We start from the raw sequence: 23,284 nt of genomic DNA on the forward strand, positions 1-23,284 counted from the left end.
AATGCTGTAAATGTAAATGTATTTTAGACTGGCGTATTTTACTATTGCTGAAAATCGTAATTACAGAAGACCAAATTTCACATATCTTGCCATTCTTCAGCGACAGGATGGGAACAGACTCGGAGAACCAGGAACTACCTGCACAGCAGGACTGGCCTGGGCCGTGACGTCACGACACCACCGCCGCCCTGCAGTGTCAGTGATTTTCGGACAGCGTTACTGCCAGGGAGGGGGGCGCAGACACGGCCTCCAGACCCATGGCCGTTCGGATGTGAGAAGGACTATTTTAACCAAAAAAAGAAAGAAAGAAGAAGAATACCATTACTCTTTTCCTCCTCAGATGCATGACATGTCTCGGAAAGGAAAACCCGGACGCGCGTGGAATATGGCGGGGTTCGCTGGATGAGCGGCTGGTGATGCGGTGGAGGATATCTCGTGGCCGTATGCAGCCTGTCCTGTGGCATCAAACTCGATCTCCTCTATCGTAACCGTCACCTGCAGAGGGGGTAAAAACTAAAGGGCGCGTCTTAAATTTTGTAAGACCGAAAAGGAAATCGCAAGGAATTTTTTTTAAGGATCACCCAACACGAGTTTTTCGCCAGAAATACCATTTGAGGGGTGGAGTTGCAGCGAACCGTTCAGTAATCAATGCGTTCTAAGATTGATCAAGTCAAACCAGCTGTCGCCAGGTAGCTACTTACCGCGCTTTTAGCCTCAATGCTAACAACTTGGCTAATTAATTATATCGCGACTATTGACATTAATTCAGCTCCATGCTATGCGACAATTTTTTGTTGCGATATTAGCTAACCTACTTTTTAAATTCGATTGTCATGTCCCGAGAAACCATGCCTGCAGCAAATAAGTTTAGAAACATTTAGCTGCTGTTTAATTGCGAAGAGAAGGTTTGTTTTTGTTGCTAATGTCGCTAATATGAAGTTAAAGAATACAGAGTAGCCGGCTTGCTATCTGCTGGGAAATGTAGCTGACCAGGGGGTTTCTCTGTCCGAGTACAGGGGCTCCGTGCGTTTACAGAGCTGGGGGATTCGGATAGTCGGTAGTCTGCAATAATGCGATGTTTCAGGGACGCTTGTGTGACTGTACCGCTGGCTAGCATTTTAGCAGGACAATCCATGGCACGGCCAGGCTAATCAACCGTGGGGTTGCCAGAGTCGTGATTTACACGCGGGTTTCGGGACATTTTGTTCTTTTCCCGGTGGAGGTCAATTAAAGCACGGCGCGTATTGTAGCTTGTACGTTCAACGCGAAACTCTTTCCCTGCTGGACAGTGGCCTCTCAGTCGATCTTATGCGGACTTGTGTGTGAAGTGTTTCTGTCCAGACCTGGCAACACTATTTAAACTCGCAACTACCCCCAGCTAATGGTTAGCAAAATAGATTTAATGGCACACGGTCACTTCTGTACCCCTTAGCAGCATTTTTATTTCTGTTTACTACGCTGGCGCGCCGGCGGGCTCCGTCTGCCTCCCGGCCGGGGTCGTGGCTGTGACTGCGGGTTCACGCTGTCATTGAATGGACGCGGGGGATGCCCTTCACGCGTCGCAACCATGTCCAGCAAAGCCGCCAGCAAAGAGAAGAAGTCGGGCTTCAGCAAGAAGCTCTTCCGGAGGAGCTCCGTCCGCTCCGTGGGCAGTTTCATGAGCCGGGTGCTGAAGACCCTGTCAACGCTATCCCACTTCGGCTCGGAGGTGCACGCCACAGACGGCGACAAGGACGACGGCGGCTTCACCGCCTTCAAGAGCGAGGGCAAGGGCTCGGTGGCCTCGGATGAGAGCGACTGCGGGGGCTTCCTGAGTCGGGACCGCATTCCCGGCGTGTCCGGCCTGAAGAACCACGGCAACACGTGCTTCATGAACGCGGTCCTGCAGTGCCTGAGCAACACCGACCTGTTCGCGGAGTACCTGGCGCTGGAGCAGTTCCGCGGGGAGGAGACGGACGAGGAGACCCCGAAGTCGAACGGGGTGCATCTGGCCAGGAAGGCGCCCCAGGACCGGGGCGAGGTGACCCAGCAGCTCTCCGGCTTGGTGCGGGCGCTGTGGACCTTCGAGTACACGCCCCAACACAGCCGGGAGTTCAAAGTAAGTTGGGGAGTAGAAAATGAGGCATAATTTAATATTAATCACAAACCGATAAAACATAGTCAGTAAGTGCAAGGGCACCGACATCCTGTAACCTGGAAAACGGGGAGGTAGAGATCAACACACGGATCTTTATCCTGGCTGGCTCTCACGCTTCCGTACGGATCGTACCTGTCGAGTCAAGCCGGACCAAATGAAAGCTGTTTACAACATATCCCAGCGGGTAAGGAGGCTGGCCCCAAACCGCCAAGGTGCAACGCACCGTCCCCACACGGCCCCGGGACCACTGCTCACCAAGATTGGTGGTTAAAAGCGGGGGACACGTTTCACCGTGTCACCGTGTGCTGTGCACCGTGTGCTGTGCTGTTCTCTGTTGCGTTCTGAAATCTGATTAGAAGGTATAGTGCGAATGGCCAGTAACAAAATGTATTACAGAGATGTTATTATCACCATTACGATATTTGATCAACGTTTCTCGGCCATACTTTGCACTGTTCATTTGATTAGCGTTTGTACTCTGAGCATTTGTGGTAATGCACGTTGTCGCGCAGAATGCCGTGGCGAGGAACGCCATGCAGTACAGAGGGAACGCCCAGCACGACGCCCAGGAGTTTCTGCTCTGGCTTTTGGACCGGGTGCATGAGGACCTCAACCACGTCATCAACCCCGATAGCAGACCCTGCTTCAAGGTAAGTCGTTGACATTTGCGATGTTCGTGTTTCCTCGCCAGAGCAATTTTGAACAGATTCTTATTCATTTCATTATATGTGCTGCCGTTAGTCAGTTTCAGTCAGCCTCGAACCTTTGGCTTAAAGGCATTTCTTGGCACAGGCTCATGCTCTCAGGTAGCTTCAGGTGGTTGAAACCTTTCCCACAGTCTTTTGCCAGAATAATTCTTTCCACAGTCTCTCATAAATATTTTTGGAAATGCTATGTCATCCATATTACTGACTGGGTTGGCTTTTTATCACAGCCTCGGCTATGATACCAGCATGTACTCGTGGTGTGTCATGGAGACACCAGCCTTCCATATATCAGCCTGCAGGCTACACACCAAGTGTGCTGCACACTCAGTTTGCTTGATGAATTGGAACTGACGATGAGACATGAGCAGGAGTCAGCTCGAGGACCAAGGATTCTGCCAAATGCTGCGCAATTACCTGGTTTATCTTGTCCGGAGTGACGTCTTCCATGAATTAATTTCAGATTCTCCGTCCCCGGATTAGCACTGGGTAAAGAGCCTTGCTCTGTGACAATGTGGTTGTTGGTCTGATTGGACCGACAACCTGGTGTCCAATTTGCCTTGATAGTAGAAGGAAAAATGCTTGATTATTGATCTAGGTTTGCTGGGAAAACTGACCTCAGATCAGTTCACTTTATGATTATACCAAAGTACAATGTACAGGTGTACAAAGTACAAGAGTTTCAGTTCCATTCGGTGCAAAATACTTCCCTATAAAATTGTCTGTGGAAAAGTAAATCAGTTCTCAAACAACCAATCAATGGTCCCTTACATACACTGCACAGATAGAGCTACAGAGCTGCAGAATTCATGGTGGATATGTTTTTTTTTTTTTTTTTTTTTTTTTTTTTTTTGTAAATCCGTGTTTTAGCTGCTCATCCTCATAAAAACAGATATGGAAAGATAGATCAATAAAATGGATCAATTACAGACAGAAAAAAGTACAGATTTTTAGTGACTTAGATGATCAGGTGCCTATAGTTGGTGTTTTGGTCAACTGGTTCCTTTTTTTCTGTCTGCATAGCCTCCTCTAGAAGAAGACGATGGAGCCTTAGAGGGTCCTTCACTGCCCCTGTCTGCGGGTTCTTTTGTCCAGGAGCTGTTTCAGGCCCAGTACAGGTATGTGTGCCCTCTGCGTCTTTCTCCTTCTTTGCATATGATTTTTTTGTTTTAATGCTGGGATGTTACAGTAGTGTGAATTGCCTGCACTGTACAGATCATGTTTAATGTCTGTGTGTGTGTGAGAAATCATCAGGACCTCATTACTATTCTGTGGTATTTCAACCTCCTCTCCATCTTCCCGCAGGTCTTCCCTCACCTGCCCGCATTGCCAGAAACAGAGCAACACGTTTGACCCCTTCCTCTGCATCTCCTTGCCTATTCCTTTACCTCACACACGGTTAGTACCCTCCCAGTAGGCCCCACTTGGCCTTTTTTTTTATTTTTTCTTGTACTCATAATTGCTGCAAAATTATGAGTAAAGCCAAAATGTTCATAAAATTTTGACCCTTTTTGTGATTTATTTTTAAATTGATTTGGTGATTGGACACTTTTCATACTGTTGTAACTGTAGCTGAGCTGGAAGTGACGTGGAGAGAAGGGGGGGGCACTCTGGAAATTGCTGTATTTTGACCTTACTATACCCATTTATGTTCAGATGTGACACAATATAGAAGTCACACGCAAGCGGAGCTCATTACAAGCCTCCCAGTCCCAGTGCGGCGCATAACTCGACTAAAGTAAATCACACAAGTGCAACCGCAGTGAAACGGCAACTGACTTTTCCACCGACTTACCGTGACACTTTGGATAAAACACAAGAAAATAACCTCAGAACACGTGGGATATACGTGGGATACCTGTACTGTTGCACCCCTAATTGTAATATAAGATGCAGCCATTACTCATCGCGATTTTTAAAATCAAAACTCAAAATATAAAAAAAAGACATCTGCTGTGTTTTTGTTTTTCAGTTTTGACCTTGATGTTTATTGCTAACGTTTGAAAGCCCGGTTTCCCTTTTTGTCTCTAGTTAACAGCCTGGTACCTTTTGAGGTGGGCCATAATCGTTCCTTGCTCGCCCTCCCTTGGATAAGTTTCACCGCCTCTCTTGGCGGATGGTTGTGATGTCCCAGGTGGCGCGGCGCAACTATTTTAAGCCTCTGCGGTAGTGATGGATAAAGGAGAGAACTCTGTGTCCAGTGCAGAGTCCTCTTCTACTCCGTTCCTCACAAATACTGAATAATTAAAGACTGGGTGAAATATGGAAGTGGACGGTGATTATTTTATGTGCCTTTGGCCCAGGTGGATCTGAACGGGGATTCAGGTTGTTAGAAGCTGTTATGAAATGTGTCCATGAATAAAAAAAAATCCGAAGACATGATGGTGAAGAATTAAAAATGCAAGTGAGGGAGGAGCTCGGCCATCACAGCAGGAGGAGTGATGAGCGTGCATCTCAGTGATATGTGACAGTGTTTAAAACACAGTCTCTGTCACACTCTGTCCAGTCCCTCTGTGGCTCAGGCGGACTGCTGTAGTGTAATGTTGTCCGTCTTTTGACGGATAGGACAGTAGACTTGCATTTAAAACTGTGCAGCCACCACATGGGGGTTCCTTTGTGGAAAAATGAGTTTCTATACAGTTAAACATTGTTTATTGCATGAAGTTAGATTTGACTCTTAGGTCAGGAATCAGGAATTACGGTGTAATGTCTGTGTGACATGCTGTGATTGTATAAAAAGTGAAACAATTCAATCACAGATTTCATAATCAGTTCAGTGCCATAGAGACGCACCAAATACTAACTTGGTGTAAGTTAACTCTGTAGTAAAGATAATGGACTAGTTGCGAGTAGAGCTGTTGGTAGATCTGTTCCTGTGTCTCTCCACCAGTGGGAGAGTGGAAGTTCCATCGCTGCATGCAGGCTGCTGATCATGGAAGATTATAAGCACAACAATTCAAAAGGCGATTCATTTTTTAAATCTGAGCATGTAATTTGATATTACATTTTGCAATTGGCAATCCAATGTGCAAAGGGTTGATTCAAGTATTTTGAGTAAAAATTACTGCACCAATATTTGTGCATCGCATACATTTTTTTGGTCAAGAAAGGCTTTCAGGTCAAATAAAGAGGGGGGCTTCATGGGAAAAAAGGTTGGGGTCCACTGCACTAAGCCTCTGACAACAGAGAACCAGCAGGTTGCTAACGTAAACCAAATTCTTTGTTCTGCTGTGAAAACATTAGTTAAACGTTTAGTTCTGTATGACTTTCCCCAAGATCTCTTGTGTCCCACACTGAGAATCACAGATAAGTCTGAAAGTTTGCATTGTGAAATTCAATTCAGTGAATTGTTATTCTACTTTTTATTCAAAATACTTTGAAATAAAACTTAAGGATTCTATCTCTTTGCACATTGAAATTTCCAAATTCAAAATCTAATATCAAATTACATACTTACCTGGCAGGGGAGATACCGTGATCAAGTAGGCGGTTCACCCAGGGCGAGGCTCAGCCATTGCATAATTTCTGGTAGTGGGGGACTGCGTTCGTGCTCTCCCCTGTTCTTGGGCAGTGGTGGCCTAGCGATTAAGGAAGCGCCCCGTAATCAGAAGGTTGCCGGTTCGAATCCCCGATCCGCCAATGTGCCACTGAGCAAATCACCGTCCCCACACACTGCTCCCCGGGCGCCTGTCATGGCTGCCCACTGCTCACCAAGGGTGATGGGTTAGATTTCACTGTGTGCGCCATGTGCTGTTGTGCTGCGTATCACAAGTGACTTCACTTTCAGATTGAAAATTGGCAATTGCAAAATGTATTGCCATTCGAATGTAGTGCTTATAATCTTCCGTAGCTGATGGGGCAGCGGCGGGGAGGGTGCTGCGGCGCCAGGTTTGATGGGTGTCAACTGAGATTGGCACCGATTGACTTGTTCACTCAGGAAATCCGGTCTGCAGGAAGCTTATCCAGCTTCAGAGCTCCTAACTGTGGAAGTTTGGTGTTCATCCGTTTGGTGAGAGCAGGTGGCATTTTGTGTGAAATGGAGATGAAATCCTTTTTTTTTTTTCCCCAACCAAAGTGCAAACGAATTCATAATAATAACTAATTAATAATATTAACAAGAAGCTTATATCAAAATATGTCTGGCCAGTTTAATGAGTCCACCTTACACACACAGGTTGTTTAATCATGTTCATTAATGCGAGGCAGTATTAAATGTACAGTTGTCTGTATCAGGTACCATTTCGGGGCGGCTTGTACTGATTACAGTATAGCAACACATTTGACTGCTCTCAATATCTGGTTCCTGAAGATGTATTGTTATTAGATTTCTTAGATTTTTGAGAGGCCATCAGTTCAATGCAGAAACATCGTTTTGACTCAGTGCCTTTATTCTAAAAAAATTTTATATTTATGTTTTAGAAAGGAAGTATACGTTTGTAGCACGAGATCTGCTGTGGAAAGAAAACAGCATGGCAGTATTTACGCACTTGATATGATATTAAGGATCCACCCTCTGCAAAAAGGCACACTTGTGCTGGCAGACACAGTTCTAGTTACTAGACTTCGGTCATCTGTGGGCGGGTGGGGTCTTGTTTGAATACTTGAATATTCGTTTTACTTTTTGCCACAACACCTTTTGTTTATTGGCTGGGCGCCTGAAGAGCAGGGACTCGCTGCGGCCAGCAGAGTGGCTAGTGGTGCTCAAACCAGCGAGTGATGCTCCTCGAGCGTCTGCAGACACCGCGGTCAGTTGATTATTGTTGATCTTTGACCAACCAGTCGAAGCGCCACTAAAACCAACAGTGAAAGTTGCTTGTCAGTGTAGAAATATGACGTGATTCCTATAGACCTACTTTTCAGTGTAGTTATAAAACTTATTATGTGGTGAAATCGCTAGGGTGGTGGTCAGTAGTGGCGTTAACCATGCCTACATTTTGACCCTGTGACACGGAGCATTTGGTTACTCACTCATTCATTCACCTTTAATCTATGGATTTACGATCATGATGAAATTCAGGGTATCTACTATGTGAACCTTCACTGGCCTCACGACTCGATTTGAATATGATTATCGGGGCCTCAATATCGATGCATCCCATACGTTTTCTACATTGTCATCATGTTCACCTTGTAACAGTTGTATATACTGGTAGTACGTCACTGTGGCGCAGTTAGTCGTCTGCCCCAGTCCTGATGCAGAGAGCATGATAGAAGGATAATGTTGTGTTGTAGATCTCCGGACACTCAGAGATTTGATAAGATCAACTTTTCCTCCATTCCCGTTTCGTGTGTGTTTCGAAGAGGCATAAAGAGCACTAGACCACTTTGATTCAATTGGTCGCGAGAAAATGCATCATGGCGCGCAGCAGTCAAAGTTCAACAAATTTCAACTATGACCACGTTCAGAGAACAAGGCCGCCAAGTGCTGTGCTGTGCAGTGTGAAACCTCGACCCGGATCGGCGCTGTGGTCAGATCAGGCACTCACATTCACTACCGGCTCTAGTCTTTAAGGTGAATTTAGTCTTTAAGAAAATCAAGCAGCGTTATGATAAAATCCAAAAAGTTTTTTTTTTTTTTTTTTTTTTTTTTTAAATAACTTTTGGACAAGTGACAGACCCACAGTTCAGTTTTGTGGTGTATAACACCACCCCATTTCCGACTCTACCCTGTATGTGTTTAAACTGTTAACATTTATTCTATTCACTTATTACAGGTGTTAGAGCAGCAAATAAAAAGTTTTGTTCTACCTGTGCCCTCTGTGTCCCCAGGCCTCTGTATGTGACCGTGGTCTACCAGGGAAAATACTCACACTGCATGAGGATCGGGGTGGCTGTGCCACTCAACAGCACCGTGTCCCGACTGAGGGAAGCCGTGTCACGAGAGACCAAAATACCCCCTGATCAGGTGCGTTGCTCAGCTAGAACACTAACAATTAATACACACAAAAGAGGTGCAGCATCACAAATGGAGAAGTCTACAGAGAAAACGAATTCTTTGTTAATCAGTTAAAAGTCATCACACTTTCATTAAATGAAATTTACCTTAACTAATTTTTAATTTACCTATTTTTAATGATTCTTCAGTTAACAGTTTTTCACTGTCATCTAAGCTAATTGAGGAAAGAGCTGGAGGAGTTTGAACATCTGATCAAAATGTCCTTGAGTTAAACTCGAATGTGATGAAAAGGCCCGTTGCGGATGAGCTTGGCCTTAATTGGTGTATTCACAGTGTATTAAAAAACATTTGAAAAATTCCCCTGCTTGTTTAATCTGCATTGTTCCAGGTGGGATTGATCTGTTAAACAAGTAGAAGAAATACGATTCAGTAAAAATCGGGCACACCATTACTGAGCATATTTATTACGGTGGACATTCGGTGCTTTGTAAATTGGCCTCAGTCTGCAGCGATAGCAGGTGCAACCCTGCAGTAGCTGCTCCAGTCTGCTGATGGAGCAGAGTCACTTCAATCCTCGGAATGAACGAACCGCTCTGTGTCCACAACCCACAAATAGAAGCTTGTTTCTGAGCTTCTGAGTTTCTGAGTAGCTGGTGATAGCCAAGCATTGAAGGAAAGAAATCAAAATGGGAGACGACAGGGAAGACCGGTTCTGTACCAAACTGCTTCTCTGTTAATGTGTAAAAGTGTTTTAATTGTGTATGTGTGTTTTTTTTAATTGGTTGTGTTAATGTGTTTGCAGTTTGTCCTGACTGAGATGTACTACGATGGTTTCCATCGCTCATTTTGTGATGATGACGACGACCTTGATATCATTCAAGAGAGCGATTCAATTTTTGCATTTGAAACCCCTGAGACATTCCGATTAGAGAACATTCGTTCTAAAAGAGGTACTCTGTCCTTTTTTTTTTCTTCTACTCTTGAGAAGTGTTGTCTCTGTTTGGCTTTTCTGTTATCTGATGAGACGGCACCTTTCAGGAAGCCTCCTCGCGAACCTGAACCAGAACAATCTGAAGTATGGGACCGAGAACAGCAGGACCCCGTCATTCATGCAAGGAGCAGTGAATCCTGCCTCACCCAATAAGAACACAGGGAGTGACAAGATTATTCTGCTTATCTGCAATAGAGCCTGTACTGGCCACCAGGGAAGGAGGTGAGCTGCTCTCAGACCTACGACGTCCTACAAAAAAAACAAAACAAGTTCGAACCCATGTTATTATCTTGAGTATGAAATGCTCATTAAGCTTAATTTATTCTGATTTAATTAAGACCTAGAGTCTAAATCACTCACTTAAAAGTAAACTGGCATTCCACTTGATTTTAGATGGCTAGAAATGCTACCATCCGCATTATAGTGTAATAGTAAAGCATTGTATTAACTTTTAAAAAGATTTTAATAGGAATATAATAAGTACTGCTCCTGTATTTCCTGTAATTGATATTTTATGTTATAAATATTTTATTTATAACAATAATTTACTTAAATATTTGCATAATGTGTATATATGTAGGTGTTATAATGTATTATATTAGCTCCAGACCAGTTACCTGTCTTATCTGGGTTACTCTGGGTTATTATCTGGAAAATGAAACCTAAATGTCTAATATTTGCATTTTTCCTTGTCGTTATATTTAAGATGGGTACTCAGATTATGTGGAACATCATTTAATTTCAGTATATTTAAAAACCTGAATGTTTTGCAGACATTTGAAACAGTTACCCCTCGCGATGTAAAATTTTTTACTAATATCAGTGGAATTCAAAGCAAATTATCGTTACCCGGACATTCAAAGTTCAGTTTATTAACTCTTAGTACTGGCTATCATGTGTTAAACTTAACATCACTCATGTAGGTTTTATACCAGTGACATTGTTGTCCCGTGCATCACACCATCTTGGTTGTTTTAGTTGCATATATTGGTATAAACATAATTTCATTAAAGTGTTGGACACTTTTGACACCCATTATACATTGAATATATTTGGTGCAATAGTTTTGTCTGAATGCTTATTGAGTTCACAGAATTCGACCAGGCACAACAAGTACTACATACATGACACACTTTTTCATAGTTCAGACCACTAGTTATGGGGATAAAGAAACTTGTGTTTTCAAAATGTCCCGTGCATCACGTGGAGAATCGTCCTGCACATTATTTATGTAAGGAATGACATAGCAACCCAGCAACCTCAGTTCTGGTCAAAATGGGGGATTAAGTGGCTTATTTTAGATCATTGTGACCACAATGTTGTGATTCCAATGACTGTGTTAATTTAGCACTTGTCCGATTCTGGATTTATGCAATCGCACAGCATTGGTGTGGTGAGCTGTGCTGGATGTGATCAATGTCCCTGGTACGACATTAGCAGACTCTTCAGTGGTGGCAACACTGTGATTTTTCCTTTGTTCCAGGTTTGGCCTTCCGTTTGTACTGTACATGGACCGTACTGTGACCTGGGATGTTCTCCAGAAGGAAATCCTTGAAAAGATGCGCCACCTCCTGAGGCCTGGAGTTTTTGTCCAGGTGGGCCGAACAAGGCCGTGACTCCGCTGCAGGTTTCACTAAAGCGGCCGATTTTAGTCATTTTTATTCATTCACTTTTAATAGGTGGGGCCCTTTAGCCTGCGAGTGGTCGGTGTGGTGGGAATCACTTACCTGCTGCCTCAGGAGGAGCAGCCGCTGTGCCACCCCACTGTAGAGAGGTCCGCCTCCTTTCTTTCTCCCCTCACGGTTCCATTTTTGAAGCAGTTCTTGGCCATTGTTGGAGGTTACTCTTTTATACCATTTACAGAGCTTACAAGTCCTGTGGCCCTGGAGGACCTCCACATGTGAAGATTGTGGTGGAATGGGACAAAGAGACCAAGGATTAGTGAGTGAAGCTGAACAATCGCAAGCTCTTTGATAAATCGTGTGTGTATGTATGGAGCTTGTGGTAAGACAACCTTATGCATTCCATACACTGGTTCTCTGTTGTCAGCTAGGAAGAGTTCTGTGATGTTCCCACCAGGGATGCCACAACTCTCTCCCCCACGTTTCAAAGGCCCGCAGCTGACTGGAAAAATCTGTGTTTTGTAGACAGCTGGGTGGAAATGTGAGTTTTTTTTTTTTTTTTTTTTTCTTTTCTTTTCCTTTCCTTTCTTGGTCTCCCTGCAGTCTGTTTGGACACACTGAGGAAGAGTACATCCCTGATGCTGAGAGTGTGTATCTGCACAGAGACCAGCACCATCAGCCTCAGGCCTGCACCCTCGCTCAATGCTTCCAGCTCTACACCAAAGAGGAGCAGGTGAGGCGGCCGACCTCTGACCATTAATGTGTGGTGACAGCTGATGCTGATGCCCACCGTGTGCAGTTATTGGAACTTGCATATTTAATTATAATTACTGCAAAGTGGAATTAATATATATATGGATGGACACAGAAGTTTAGATAAAAACTGAAGAAGCTTAAACATTTAAAATGATTGATTTTCCCATTCTTGGATTAAACCTAGTCCTAGACTAAAATCATTTTTGAATCACACAACAGGGCATCTACAGTTAAATATAGATTGTTGGTTGCTGAATTATAGATCATTTGATTACTGAACTGTGTTCATTCCATTATAATATTTGCAATAAATTATTTTAGCGGGGCTGGCACTAGGCTGGGGCAATGGTCCCTTAAAGAAACGTCCTGCCCCTTCAAGAAGTTGAGAAAGAAAATGATAAATTAGCCACAAGATTAACTGCAGTAGCTGAAAAATTCACAAATTCAAATTGGTTTCCTCACTTGTTGGCTCTTTCCCTCCATGCTCTGCACACAGAGATCACTGCCCATCACTGTTGCAAATACGCCGGTGTGAAGTGTCTCAGTAGGCAGTATAGCTTGTGACTGGTTGAGCTTGCGCGGTAAATTATTGGTCAGCAACCACAAACTTCCGGTCTGTAGTACCAATCCGTTCCGTATGATTTGCAGTTTTGTAGATTTGTTTCAGTGTTTTAGTTGTTGTAAATTAGATTTACTAAGCACACATTTCCTTTCCCTCTTAGTCTAGAGCTCGTTTCGCACACAAAGCCGGGCTTTTAAAAAGCTGTACTTGTCAAGTCCGCCTCGGGTCGAGTCATATTGTACCACTCTCGTGTCGGGCCGGGACGGGCCTAACTTTTCCAGCCCGATTACAGCTCTAGTAGGCAGCTGCACAGCGGGAATGATTTGTGAGATAATTATCAACTAAAAATCCACTAATCCGGTTCCCATGCCAGTTCTCAATTTTGGAACCAGTGCCGAACCGGCCCCTAAATTTACTTTACTTACTTTACTTTATTTAGCAGACGCTTTTATCCAAAGCGACTTACAAGAGGAAGACACCAGCAATTCTCGTTCGATTTCTATAGAATATTGAGTTTACAAACTAAGAGCCCTGATAAGGCTCAACTTGTCAGCGATGAGCATGCTCGGAGATTGTTAAGTGCTAGACGAAGAAAAATTATAATGTATATATATTTTTTTTGTATTGTTTTGTGCAATGTGTGTGCTTGTGCGTGTGTAAGTGTTAGATTTGTCTGAAATATTTTTTGAATAGGAGGGTTTTCACCTGCTTCTTAAAAGTGGTGATAGTCTCGGCTAGTCGAATGGAGGAGGGCAGGTTGTTCCACCAGCCAGGGACAACAACGGAGAACAGAGATTATTGGAATCGGAGACCCTGTGAAGAAGGAATTTTCAGTCTCATTTCATTTGCAGATCTGAGAGAGCGTGCAGGAGTGTAGCTAGTAGTGTGTTGATATAAGAGGGTGCACTTCCATTTACAGCCCTGTAGGCAGCATCAAGGATTTGAACTCCATGCGAGCAGCTACCAGGAGCCGGTGGAGAGAGGTTATAATTATATATTTTATATATATATAAAATATATAATTATATAACGTCTTCTAGCTATATGGACATCCCAAAAAAAAAAAAAAAGGCGGCGTATGAAGAGATGCTGAGATTTCTGTATAGTGGACTTGACCTGTGACACATTACCATGCGGCACACGCTGAGCCTGGTCGTCGGTTTGTTCCCAGTTCAGTAAAGGCCGAGCACCAGAGCTGGCACCCAGCACCAGCACCAGTGCAGTGGAAATAAGTTATGTTATGCCTGTCTGCTACATAGAGCTGACTGGAGGACTTGTGTCCCCCCGCTTTCAATTCTGCACTCAACAGTTTTCTCTTTTAGAAAAATTATGTAATTCCAGTAATTATAGTAAAGCTTATTGATTTTTTTTTTTTTTAATATATATATATAAAAAACTTGGCCTAGCCTTTTGAGTTTTGCTAATATTGGCAATAGTGAGATGTTTTATTGTTGGGTTTGAACATATTTCATATTAGTCAGCAATTTGCTGATTGCAACAATTAATGCAAATTCAGCCAATCTGTGCTTTGCACTATTGGTGAATCACCACAACTTCAGGTGCCTGAAGTTTATTGCAAAATCCTGGAGGGACATTTAGTCATCCAATTAAGGTAAATGTCATGTTCTTAGTTGTTTGCAATCTGTTTTTTTGCGGTTTTATTTTTCACTTTTCCCCCTGAGGAATTGCCACATTATCGTGGTTAGGGGGTTTGTGTGGTCCTAAGAGCTACACCAGCAGAAGCTCAGCCTTTAGGTGGGACACCCAAGTAGGACAGGTCTTAGAGGATGTGACTATGTGAAATCCAACTACATGACAAAAACTGTTATCCAGAGCACCCCACCCATTTCTCACCTCTGTCGCCAATATGTGCCCCCTTCACATTTCTCTCTGCCCCTTCAGATATATGCCTGTCTAGAATCAGCCCTGTCTGATTAGTCAGGTTTTCACATTTTTCCATGGTAACCTGTGAAGTAGTGTTTAAACAAACGATCTTATTCCTGCATGTATATATTGACTTCTGTGGCGTGGATTCTTAGCAGAAACCGTAAGGGAAAACACCACCTACAAATTATTTAAAAAATAATTTTGATGCCAACACTAAACAGAAACTAACATGGAAAAAGATGCTTTTTGGAACAGCTTCCCGCCTCTGCGTCTTGCCATCTGACACAAATGTTGAGGCTGCCACTGTTCTGCTGTCAGTGCTCTTTTTGGAGAGCACAGTTCATCTGAGAAATGCCTCGTACCCTGAATTGGCGGCGCGTGCTGTATAAATACACTCCGTGGTGAAGTTGAGTTGGCCGTGGCCCTCCTCCAGAGCAGTTTGGACCTGGCTACGCTGGCTGAACTTAGGGTGGAAGAAATGGCAGGCCAGTGAAAATGACTCCGCTGGCAGTGTGGCCCCTGGCGGATGCTGAGTGTGTTTCTCCTGCGTTCCAGCTGGCCCCGGACGACGCCTGGCGCTGCCCACACTGTAAGCAGCTGCAGCAGGGCCGCATCAAGCTCAGCCTCTGGACCCTGCCTGATGTCCTCATCCTGCACCTCAAGAGGTTCAGACAGGTACAGCCTGGACCACTATCCCCACCTTACCAGTGAATTTTATAGCCGATGCTACTCCGATGCTTTTTTTTTTTTTTAGGTGGACTTCAAAAACATATAGACAAGTGCCTTATTTGTCTCGTGGTGAGGTTAAATGCTAAATTACACAAATTAACTGCATAAATTAAGATAATTCCAAAAAGGTTATATTAAATGTTGTGAGTTTAAAAACTACTTTTTTTTTTTTTTACTGCTTCTTTAGCCTCCTTTCCTGCACATTTCTTATAACCTGGCAACTTACTACGGTGGTTTTTAGGTCATTAAGCAATACCTGGGGGTAGGGGTGTTGAGAATTTCAATACAGCAATATATCGCGACATTTTATGTGGTGATATTGTATCGATACAGGGACATCAAAATTATTTGTGAAACAAATTTTGTCCACTGGGTGGTGCTGTTGAACATTTATTTTTTATTTTTATTTTTTTAAGTGAGGCCAGCAAAGATGAGAATCAGCGAGCGACTAAAACCTCCACTACTGTAGATGGCAGAGTGAAATCACAAAACATGACAGACCAATCAGAGCAGCTTGTATTTCAGCTCTATTTTTACATTTTCAGTGAGATGTAGAATATCGCATTATTTACATCACAATATATATAATTGTATCGTGACCCATGTATCATGATATGTATCGTATTGTGAGATCCTTGCTATTTGAGCACGCTTTGCTTGTAGTTTGAATAGGTTTGAAAAAGGTTTGAATGAACCTTTTATTTTAAATCTTGACCAGGATATTAACCATTTTAATGACTCTACAAATGACAAGGATGACAAAGTGAAATGTTTGTTGGGAGCACATTGTTTATTTCTGTGGATGATTTTTGTGTGGCCCCCCTCAACCCAGGAGGGTGACCGCAGAGTGAAGATGCAGAACATGGTCAAGTTCCCCCTGTTGGGCATGGACATGGCTCCCCACATGGTGAAGAGGAGCCAGAGCAGCTGGAGCCTGCCCTCCCACTGGTCGCCCTGGAGACGGCCTTACGGACTGGGCCGTAACCCTGACGACTACCTGTATGACCTTTATGCTGTGTGCAACCACCATGGGAACATGCACGGAGGGCATTACACAGGTAGAGTCTGCAGCCTATTCTGACCTGGGCAAACGGAGAGGTGTGTGTGTGTGTGTGTGGGGTACCTGCTCAATGTGTGTGATTAGTATTATAAGAACTATATTGGGGAATAAACCACGAAACCAATGTCTTTATTTTCATATGTAATAATTACCATTCGTTAAAATTCTCTGTAAGAGAAGACCATGAGATTGTGATATTCAGTAGATTGTTACATCCCATCTAAATAGCCATGTGGCTTGATTTTCAATCATAATTCTAGAATTCACTGTCTCACTGTATAGTGAGATTATGGACATAAGCACAAAAATCTTTTTTTTTTTTTTTTTTTTTGGTGGAGTCATTTTCAATGCAGGAGAAAATTATATTCTGTTTTAGATCAGCAGTCTTGTTCTGCAGCCAAGACCGGTTGAGATTTGTCCATCTGATATCTCATGTACCTTGGCTGTATTATTGTAATGTTCTTGGATCTGGTTGCTGATCTCCAGCGTACTGTAAGAACTCCATCGACGGCCAGTGGTACTGCTTCGATGACAGCGAGGTGCAGCTTATACCCGATGAGGACGTCTGTCAGCAGATGGCGTACATCCTGTTCTACCAAAGGAGAACCAGCATTCCTTCGTGGTCCGCTAACAGCTCGGTGGCAGGTGAGCCTGCTTGCCCAGAGAAAGCGTTTCTGCAAGCGAATCATTTGTTAGCTGAGATGAAGGGCTTTTCGGAGCGGGCCGTGCAGCTTTCTCCGTCTGCCGAGTCAGCGCTTCCCTAATCCCTGGAATAACCCTTAATCTCAGCGCATTACTGCCGGTCCAGCTCGTACCGTAGAAACATCAGAATTACCGAGCCAGAGGTTCTACTGCGCGTGTGGTTTTTAAAATGTATTTACCATAATCGGACTGCGTGGTGGGGATGCCTGGGTTCCAGGTTCCACCAGCTCGTCGCTGTGTGAGCACTGGGTGAACAGACTTCAAGGCAGCCGGCCCCCCAGCCTGGCCTCGGGCGCCTCTTCCCGCCGCACGTCCCTCGCCTCGCTGGCCGAGTCGATGGAATTTCCAGGAGACCGCAGCGAGGATGACGGTGAGGCAGCCCCTCCGCGCCCGCCGCTTTAAACGCCTGCCTTTTCCCGTCTGTTCTCGCTGGAGTTCGGTCTCGGATGCTTTCTAATGACGTTCTAGCAACCAACTGCTGCTGTTTATGTCTCTGTGTGTCTTTTCCTTCCATCTTCTCTTTGTCCTGTAGCTTTTTTCCTGGCTAGCACAGGATCTGACTCCAAACTCAGTTAAGGCTAAAGTGCATGCCCAATGTTCATTCTATTCAGTGTAGAGTCTGTGCATTAGTTAAAACCTGTCATTTCCTCCCAAGGAGGCTTCTCCACCCGGCCCTTCGTGAGGAGCATCCAGCGGCAGAGCCTGTCCTCCAGATCGTCCGTCACCAGCCCGCTTGCCTTCAGCGAGAACGGCATGAAGCCTTCCTGGTCCCTCTCAGCGAAACTACACATGAGGTCCAACTCGCCCTCGCGCTTCTCTCTGGACTCCCGCTCGTCACCCCCGCTAGAGAGAATAGGCGAGGCCTGTGACGACAAGGTGTCCACGTCCTGTTTCGGTGGCTACAGCAGGCACGAGCGCCACCCCGCCAGCAAGGCCCCTTTGGCCACGATGGAGGGGAATTGCAGCGACGACGGGAACGGTAAGATTATCCTGGACGACACCTACTGCCGGGCTACGCCGACCCCCAGCAAGAGGAGCTCAAAGAGCGAGCCCCTGGACAACAACAACCAGATCACGGCGGTGGACCAGAATACCCATGGGACCCCCACCAAGGAGCCCAAGAGCAAGAGCAGCTCCGGGGAGAAGCAGAAGTCAGATGGGGCCGGATCCAGGAAAAGCTCTTCCAAAACGGACCAGGAGAGAACCTCCAAGAAGCGGCAGAGCACGTCCTCCATCCAGAGGTCTCCGTCCTCCCTACAGTCTTCCAGCCCGCAGGTGAAGGGTACCAAGATGACCAACGCTAAAGAGAAGAGCGACTCTGCCAAGGCTTCCAAGGGAACTCCCACAAAAAAGAAAGAGTCTTCCCAGGCCCAGGAAGCCGCCGTTCCAGGAGGCCTTCAACGCAAACAGCGCCTGCCCTCCACGCCGCAGTCCTCCGCCTCCCCTTCGCCCACCATCAAGAAGAGCACCTCCTCCGTGGCCGAGAGGAAGAAGCTGGCGGAGAGGAGCGCCAGCCGAGACTCCGTGCGCACCAGCCCGCTGTCCGAGAAGCCCAGGAGCGGCGGTACAGCGCGCGGCTCCGCGCCCCGGGGGCCCGAGGCCATCCGGGCCGAGCGCCGGCCCGTCCGCAGCTCCAGCAGCAGCTCCTCCGTCACCAGCCTCCGCTCCCCCAGCGTCTCCTCCAGGGACCTGCGGCGCAGCAGCAAATCTGAGGACAAGGGCCTGTCCTTCTTCAAAAGCGCCCTGCGGCAGAGAGAGACGCGCCGCTCGGCCGACCTGGGCAAAACCGCCCTGCTCACCAAGAGGACAGCCAGGTCTGGCCCCCAGACCAAAAGTGAGGAGGGCGAGGGGTCCGCCGGGCCGTCACAACAGGCATCCCCGGAGCCGGCGCACTCTGGCCACGCCCCCCACCACGACAACGAGCCCTCCAAGGCCGCCACGCCGGTCAAACGCTCTCTTTTGCCGGTGGGCAAGTCAAAGTCTTCCACTTCTGAGGTGGGCGTTCAGTCGTCCTCCAATGGAAAGAAGCTTCTAGAAAAGACAGCATCTTCTCGCAAGCTTTCTTCCAGCATGCAATCTTCTGCACGCCCAACACAGACGCCTCAGTGATTTTACTTCGAAAGCAGTTTCATTATTTTCTGTAATGCAGCTATTTTTTTGATGTGCCTACGACATCATATATATTTGAAAATTACATATATATATATATATGAATATATGAAGAGTATATAGTATATACCTGTATTCTACTTTTCTCAAAGAAAATATGTAAATGATCAAAAAGCGCCTTTATATCCTGCCATGGAACCAAATCATTGCCTCTGGCACAGTATGGTGTAAAAACTTACTACTGTACACGAGTCTGAATAGGAATGTTTTAACTTAGCACTTTGTATATACCTATACATATATAAATATATATATATACTTTTGTTTTGTTTTTTGGTCCTGTAGCGAAATAATGCTAAAATGTACCGGACTATGCCATTTTTAACATGTTACTGGCTCTACGGAGAGGTAATCGGTGAAAGTAGATTAGCAGGCTTGGGAGATTTCTAAGATGATACCTTCAAGTCCCATTATGTATTCCATGGAGGAAAAGCTCCACATCTGATCCTGGTGCTATTTCAAGGTTCGTGGTTCAGGGTTCAGGCTTTGTCTCCTGCTGGAATGGAAGCATTGACCAGTTGGCGAGACAACATCTGCGAGGCTCTTCGCATCTCTTGTGAAACCCCCCGAGGTTAAACTTTAGGTGTTAAACACCTATTTACTTATTTGTAGCAGGACGTAGAGACTAGGCTAAATCGAATTTCCTAACTGCCATCGAAATCTATTTTCAAACTGAAAAAAAAAAAGAGCATTCTATGAACCGTAGACCAAAAGGCGAGACTGTAGTGTGAACGGGATGGTCAGAGGAGGACAATCTTGGTAGTTCATTCCTCTGTTGTGGAGGGTGATGTATACTTTCCATTTTAACAAAATTGACCTGTCCCCAGGACACTTCCATACCTTTCCCTGGAGGGTTTTTGTTTATAGCGGAATGCCATATGCTTTCTTCCTGACTTGTGCAATACTTCACTGTCTGTCTGAAAAATCTTCACAGATTTGCATCAACTGACTAGACAGATATTAAGGAGCTGCAGCTTTCCTTCACGCAATAAAAATTTGCCCCACGCCATAATTTACTGTAATTTGCTCTCAGTCTTCACCCAGGGTTATGCCAAGGCTTTGGGAAATTTCTAACTGAATATTTAATAGCAAGTTAAATATTGCTCTTCAAAAAAAAAGACCCCCCCCTCCTAATAGTGCAGCCAAGCGTTTAAATGCCTGGTGTAATTTTACCAGATTTGGAATAATCAAGACCAGACTTTTCTTGTCGAGGGCAACTCGGGCTAAACCCTCAACCCGTCATTTTAACTGTTTCCTTTGGAAACCCAGCGAGCGCTGCAGTCAGCAGTGGCCGTTGTCATGTAGTACAAATCATGTGGCCACGCCCTGCAGTGGTTTGCTATCTTGTGGGGAAATAGAAAAAAGTTATTCTCCAACAGTTAACACTAATACATCAAACATTTTTTTTAGCTAAATGTTTTTTAGGCAGCTAAACCTTTGTCTGTTTGTTTGCTTCCCACACTGTAGGACCTGTGCACTGGAAAAAAAAAAGCCAGTTGTAGAAAGCAGTATTGCATGATGCTGATGCATGCACTCAACTATGCAAACCACTTTTGCAATTTTTAATCAAAATGCCAGCTGTAGATAGCATGGGCGTGTCTTTCTTTTTTTTTTGTTTTTCTTTTTTCTCCCTTTTCTCTCGTTCCTTTGCGCTTTATTTGCACTTCCAGGTATCATTGCATATGTATAATGATTGTGACCAATGTTTATATATTTGCTCACTTGATTTCCCGAAATTGTCTACCATTCATAGCCAACAAAAGAACTTTTTTTTTTTTTTTTTTTTTTTGTGTTCATTTGTACTCTTGTTTACTGTTGTTTTTAATAACTGTCTCCATGTAACATGTTGGAACAGGGTCCTGTTTAAATTGTTGACTTTGTTTTTTTTTTGTTTTTTTTCTGCTGGAGTTGATTTACTGTTTATGATGTAGTGCGACTACAACCAGTTCACCAGCAGTCGTTCCACTTCGTCTACAGCCTTTTTTTTTTTCTTGACACTAATTTTATAATACCTGAAGATCGGACACATGGTGACGTATCTATGTAGCCACAACTTTAAAAATGTGCATACTAACCATGAAGAAAACTCTTCTGCGTGTACGTCTGTTTGTGTGTATGCGGGGCACTGGAAAGTACAAATGCGAATCTCAACAAGCCTTAGATACAGAGAATGGATTTATGTGATGCATCTGCAGTAGAATTGTAATAATAAAGCTTAATATCTTTTTGGTTTGTTTTTTTTGTTTCACCGCACCTCCTTTCGTGGTTTTGCACACTGGACAACTTGATCATGTAAGTGACCCTGGCAGAGAACTCAAATGTACAGAACACTACAGAGACTGGTGGCCGGTAGCCGGGACTCCCGCTTTTCTAGTTTCTGTTCTTTTCGTAAGCGGTCATGGTGAAAATTAAAAAAAAAATTGTTAAGTGCACGAGACTATTGCTTTTATGTTAATTTATTTGTATGTTTTATTAAATAATGTGTATGCACTTTTCATATGCAAGATGTTTTTTTTTTTTTTTTTTGTTTTTTTACGTCAAAGGATTCATTGAGAGGCGAAATGCAAAGTGTTTGTATACGTTATGTTGGTTTACCACTGCAAGATCTAAGGTGAAATGTAATAAAACAATACTGATTTTAAGTTACCTCTTGCAATACTCTGCACTACGTCTCCACTAGGTGGTGCTGATTGCCTGATCATTTAAAAACAAACAAAAAAATATAATTTCTGTCCTCCATGCTTTTTGTGCTTTAGGAATTTATTTATCTTTAACTCAGATGTCACATTGTCTGCAAGGCTCAGCTACTGATTGTATTACTTAATCATGTAAAAAAATTCCATCTATATTTATTTTCCCCCAGTCATGCATGTCCAGATACCTGTACCATCTTGCGAAGGCATCTCAGAGGTGTTATTATCATTAGCGACAGTGTCACCCCTTTGTTTGAGGAATATAAATTTGACTCTGGGGTACGGGGTACAGGGGTTTGTTACATTAGCCCCCTACAACATCAATAATTACATTCCAGTGGTGACATTTGTTTCTTTGTATGCAGAAAGTCTGTTTTTTTTTTTTTTTTCTGCTGTTGTTTTACTTTGCATTATGTATAATCCCCGTCTCTTCAGCAAACTGTGACCAGAGCTCTGAAAGATTCAGCCGCGGTCCCCTCGCTGTCCTCATTCAGTCCAGCAGAGTGTAAAAAAAGAGAGAGAAAATGTGTGTGCGTTGTCCCACAAGACCTGCTGTATTTCCAGACACAGTCATGTCACCCTTAAGCTCCCTGGTTGTAACAACCTTCTCTGCTTGGCCTGTCAGGGCCGGTGAAGTGGCAGACCTCCCACCGGCTCGGCGTTGTAAGTTAATTACAGCGGCCGGCGGTGGGGAGGTTCTCCTGGACGGTGAACTCATCTGTCACGCCTCCTCCTCCTGCCGCCGCACGCCGGCCCTCGGCCCCTCACGCTGTCAGCCTCAGGCGTGCTCCTGGAAGGACAAAAACGTGTCCCTTTTTAAACTCTCAGCAAATTAAACAACTTCTTCCTCCCAGACACACACACACACACACACACACAGAGAGAGAGAGAGAGAGAGAGAGAGAGCACCCTGTCAAACAGCACCGATGGTGAGGAAGTGCGTGTGTGTGTGTGTGGTGTCAGTGTCTTGTAGGGGATCAAAAGAAGTGTGAATAAAAATGTGCAGTAAGTGTGTGAATATGAGCACCCCCCACCCCCCACCCCACGTCCTCACACACCGTGTTCTATATAAAGCCTCACAGGGAGAGGGACGCGAAGGCGACGCGGGCCGGTCTGTGTTCGCAGAAGCGTTCTGGGCCTGCATTCAAGGGCAGGAGAACAGGGAGACTGGAGAAGGGTTTGAGGTGGTCGGCGGATACCCCGCCCCTAGCAGGCGTGGCGGTGGCGGGAAGCGCATCGCTCTCATTAGCATTAAAAACAGCCGAAGCTTTGCAGGCCGAATCCGGGAATTGTGATGGAATGAGGAGCAACGAACTGGCCTGGAGCTGAAGGACCTGCTAAATGGCTTGATGGTCATCTTCTGTCGTCCTGATCTT

The 23,284-nt window shown here is 44.7% G+C and overlaps 1 protein-coding gene and 1 pseudogene across 2 annotated transcripts; both read left to right on the forward strand.

The window, feature by feature from the left end:
- The first annotated feature begins 136 nt into the window (after positions 1–136).
- On the forward strand, positions 137–21,440 carry usp31 (ubiquitin specific peptidase 31). Of its 2 annotated transcripts, XM_028987101.1 has the most exons (17): positions 137–2,098; positions 2,650–2,787; positions 3,865–3,959; positions 4,147–4,239; positions 8,611–8,746; positions 9,540–9,687; positions 9,776–9,950; positions 11,212–11,323; positions 11,408–11,502; positions 11,592–11,669; positions 11,954–12,083; positions 15,111–15,230; positions 16,117–16,342; positions 16,831–16,989; positions 17,264–17,416; positions 17,579–17,617; positions 17,702–21,440. In XM_028987101.1, the coding sequence occupies exons 1-17, from the start codon at positions 1,568–1,570 to the stop codon at positions 19,153–19,155; spliced, it is 3,882 nt and encodes a 1,293-aa protein (XP_028842934.1). In that variant the 5' UTR covers positions 137–1,567; the 3' UTR covers positions 19,156–21,440. The 2 variants fall into 2 exon arrangements, with proteins under 2 accessions (XP_028842934.1, XP_028842935.1); XM_028987102.1 differs by lacking the exon at positions 17,579–17,617 and having other exon boundaries at positions 138–2,098.
- On the forward strand, positions 6,291–6,401 carry LOC114795007 (uncharacterized; annotated as a pseudogene).
- Positions 21,441–23,284: the final 1,844 nt, after the last annotated feature.

This window comes from Denticeps clupeoides, chromosome 7 (assembly GCF_900700375.1).
Source record: "Denticeps clupeoides chromosome 7, fDenClu1.1, whole genome shotgun sequence".
NCBI classification, from domain to species: domain Eukaryota; kingdom Metazoa; phylum Chordata; class Actinopteri; order Clupeiformes; family Denticipitidae; genus Denticeps; species Denticeps clupeoides.

Bases quoted from the DNA above. Each gene is read 5' to 3' on its own strand.
- usp31 (XM_028987101.1), top strand. From the start codon at position 1,568: ATGTCCAGCAAAGCCGCCAGCAAAGAGAAGAAGTCGGGCTTCAGCAAG. The intron at 2,099-2,649 runs GTAAGTTGGGGA...GTTGTCGCGCAG, and splicing joins AACACAGCCGGGAGTTCAAA to AATGCCGTGGCGAGGAACGC. The intron at 11,324-11,407 runs GTGGGCCGAACA...CACTTTTAATAG, and splicing joins GGCCTGGAGTTTTTGTCCAG to GTGGGGCCCTTTAGCCTGCG.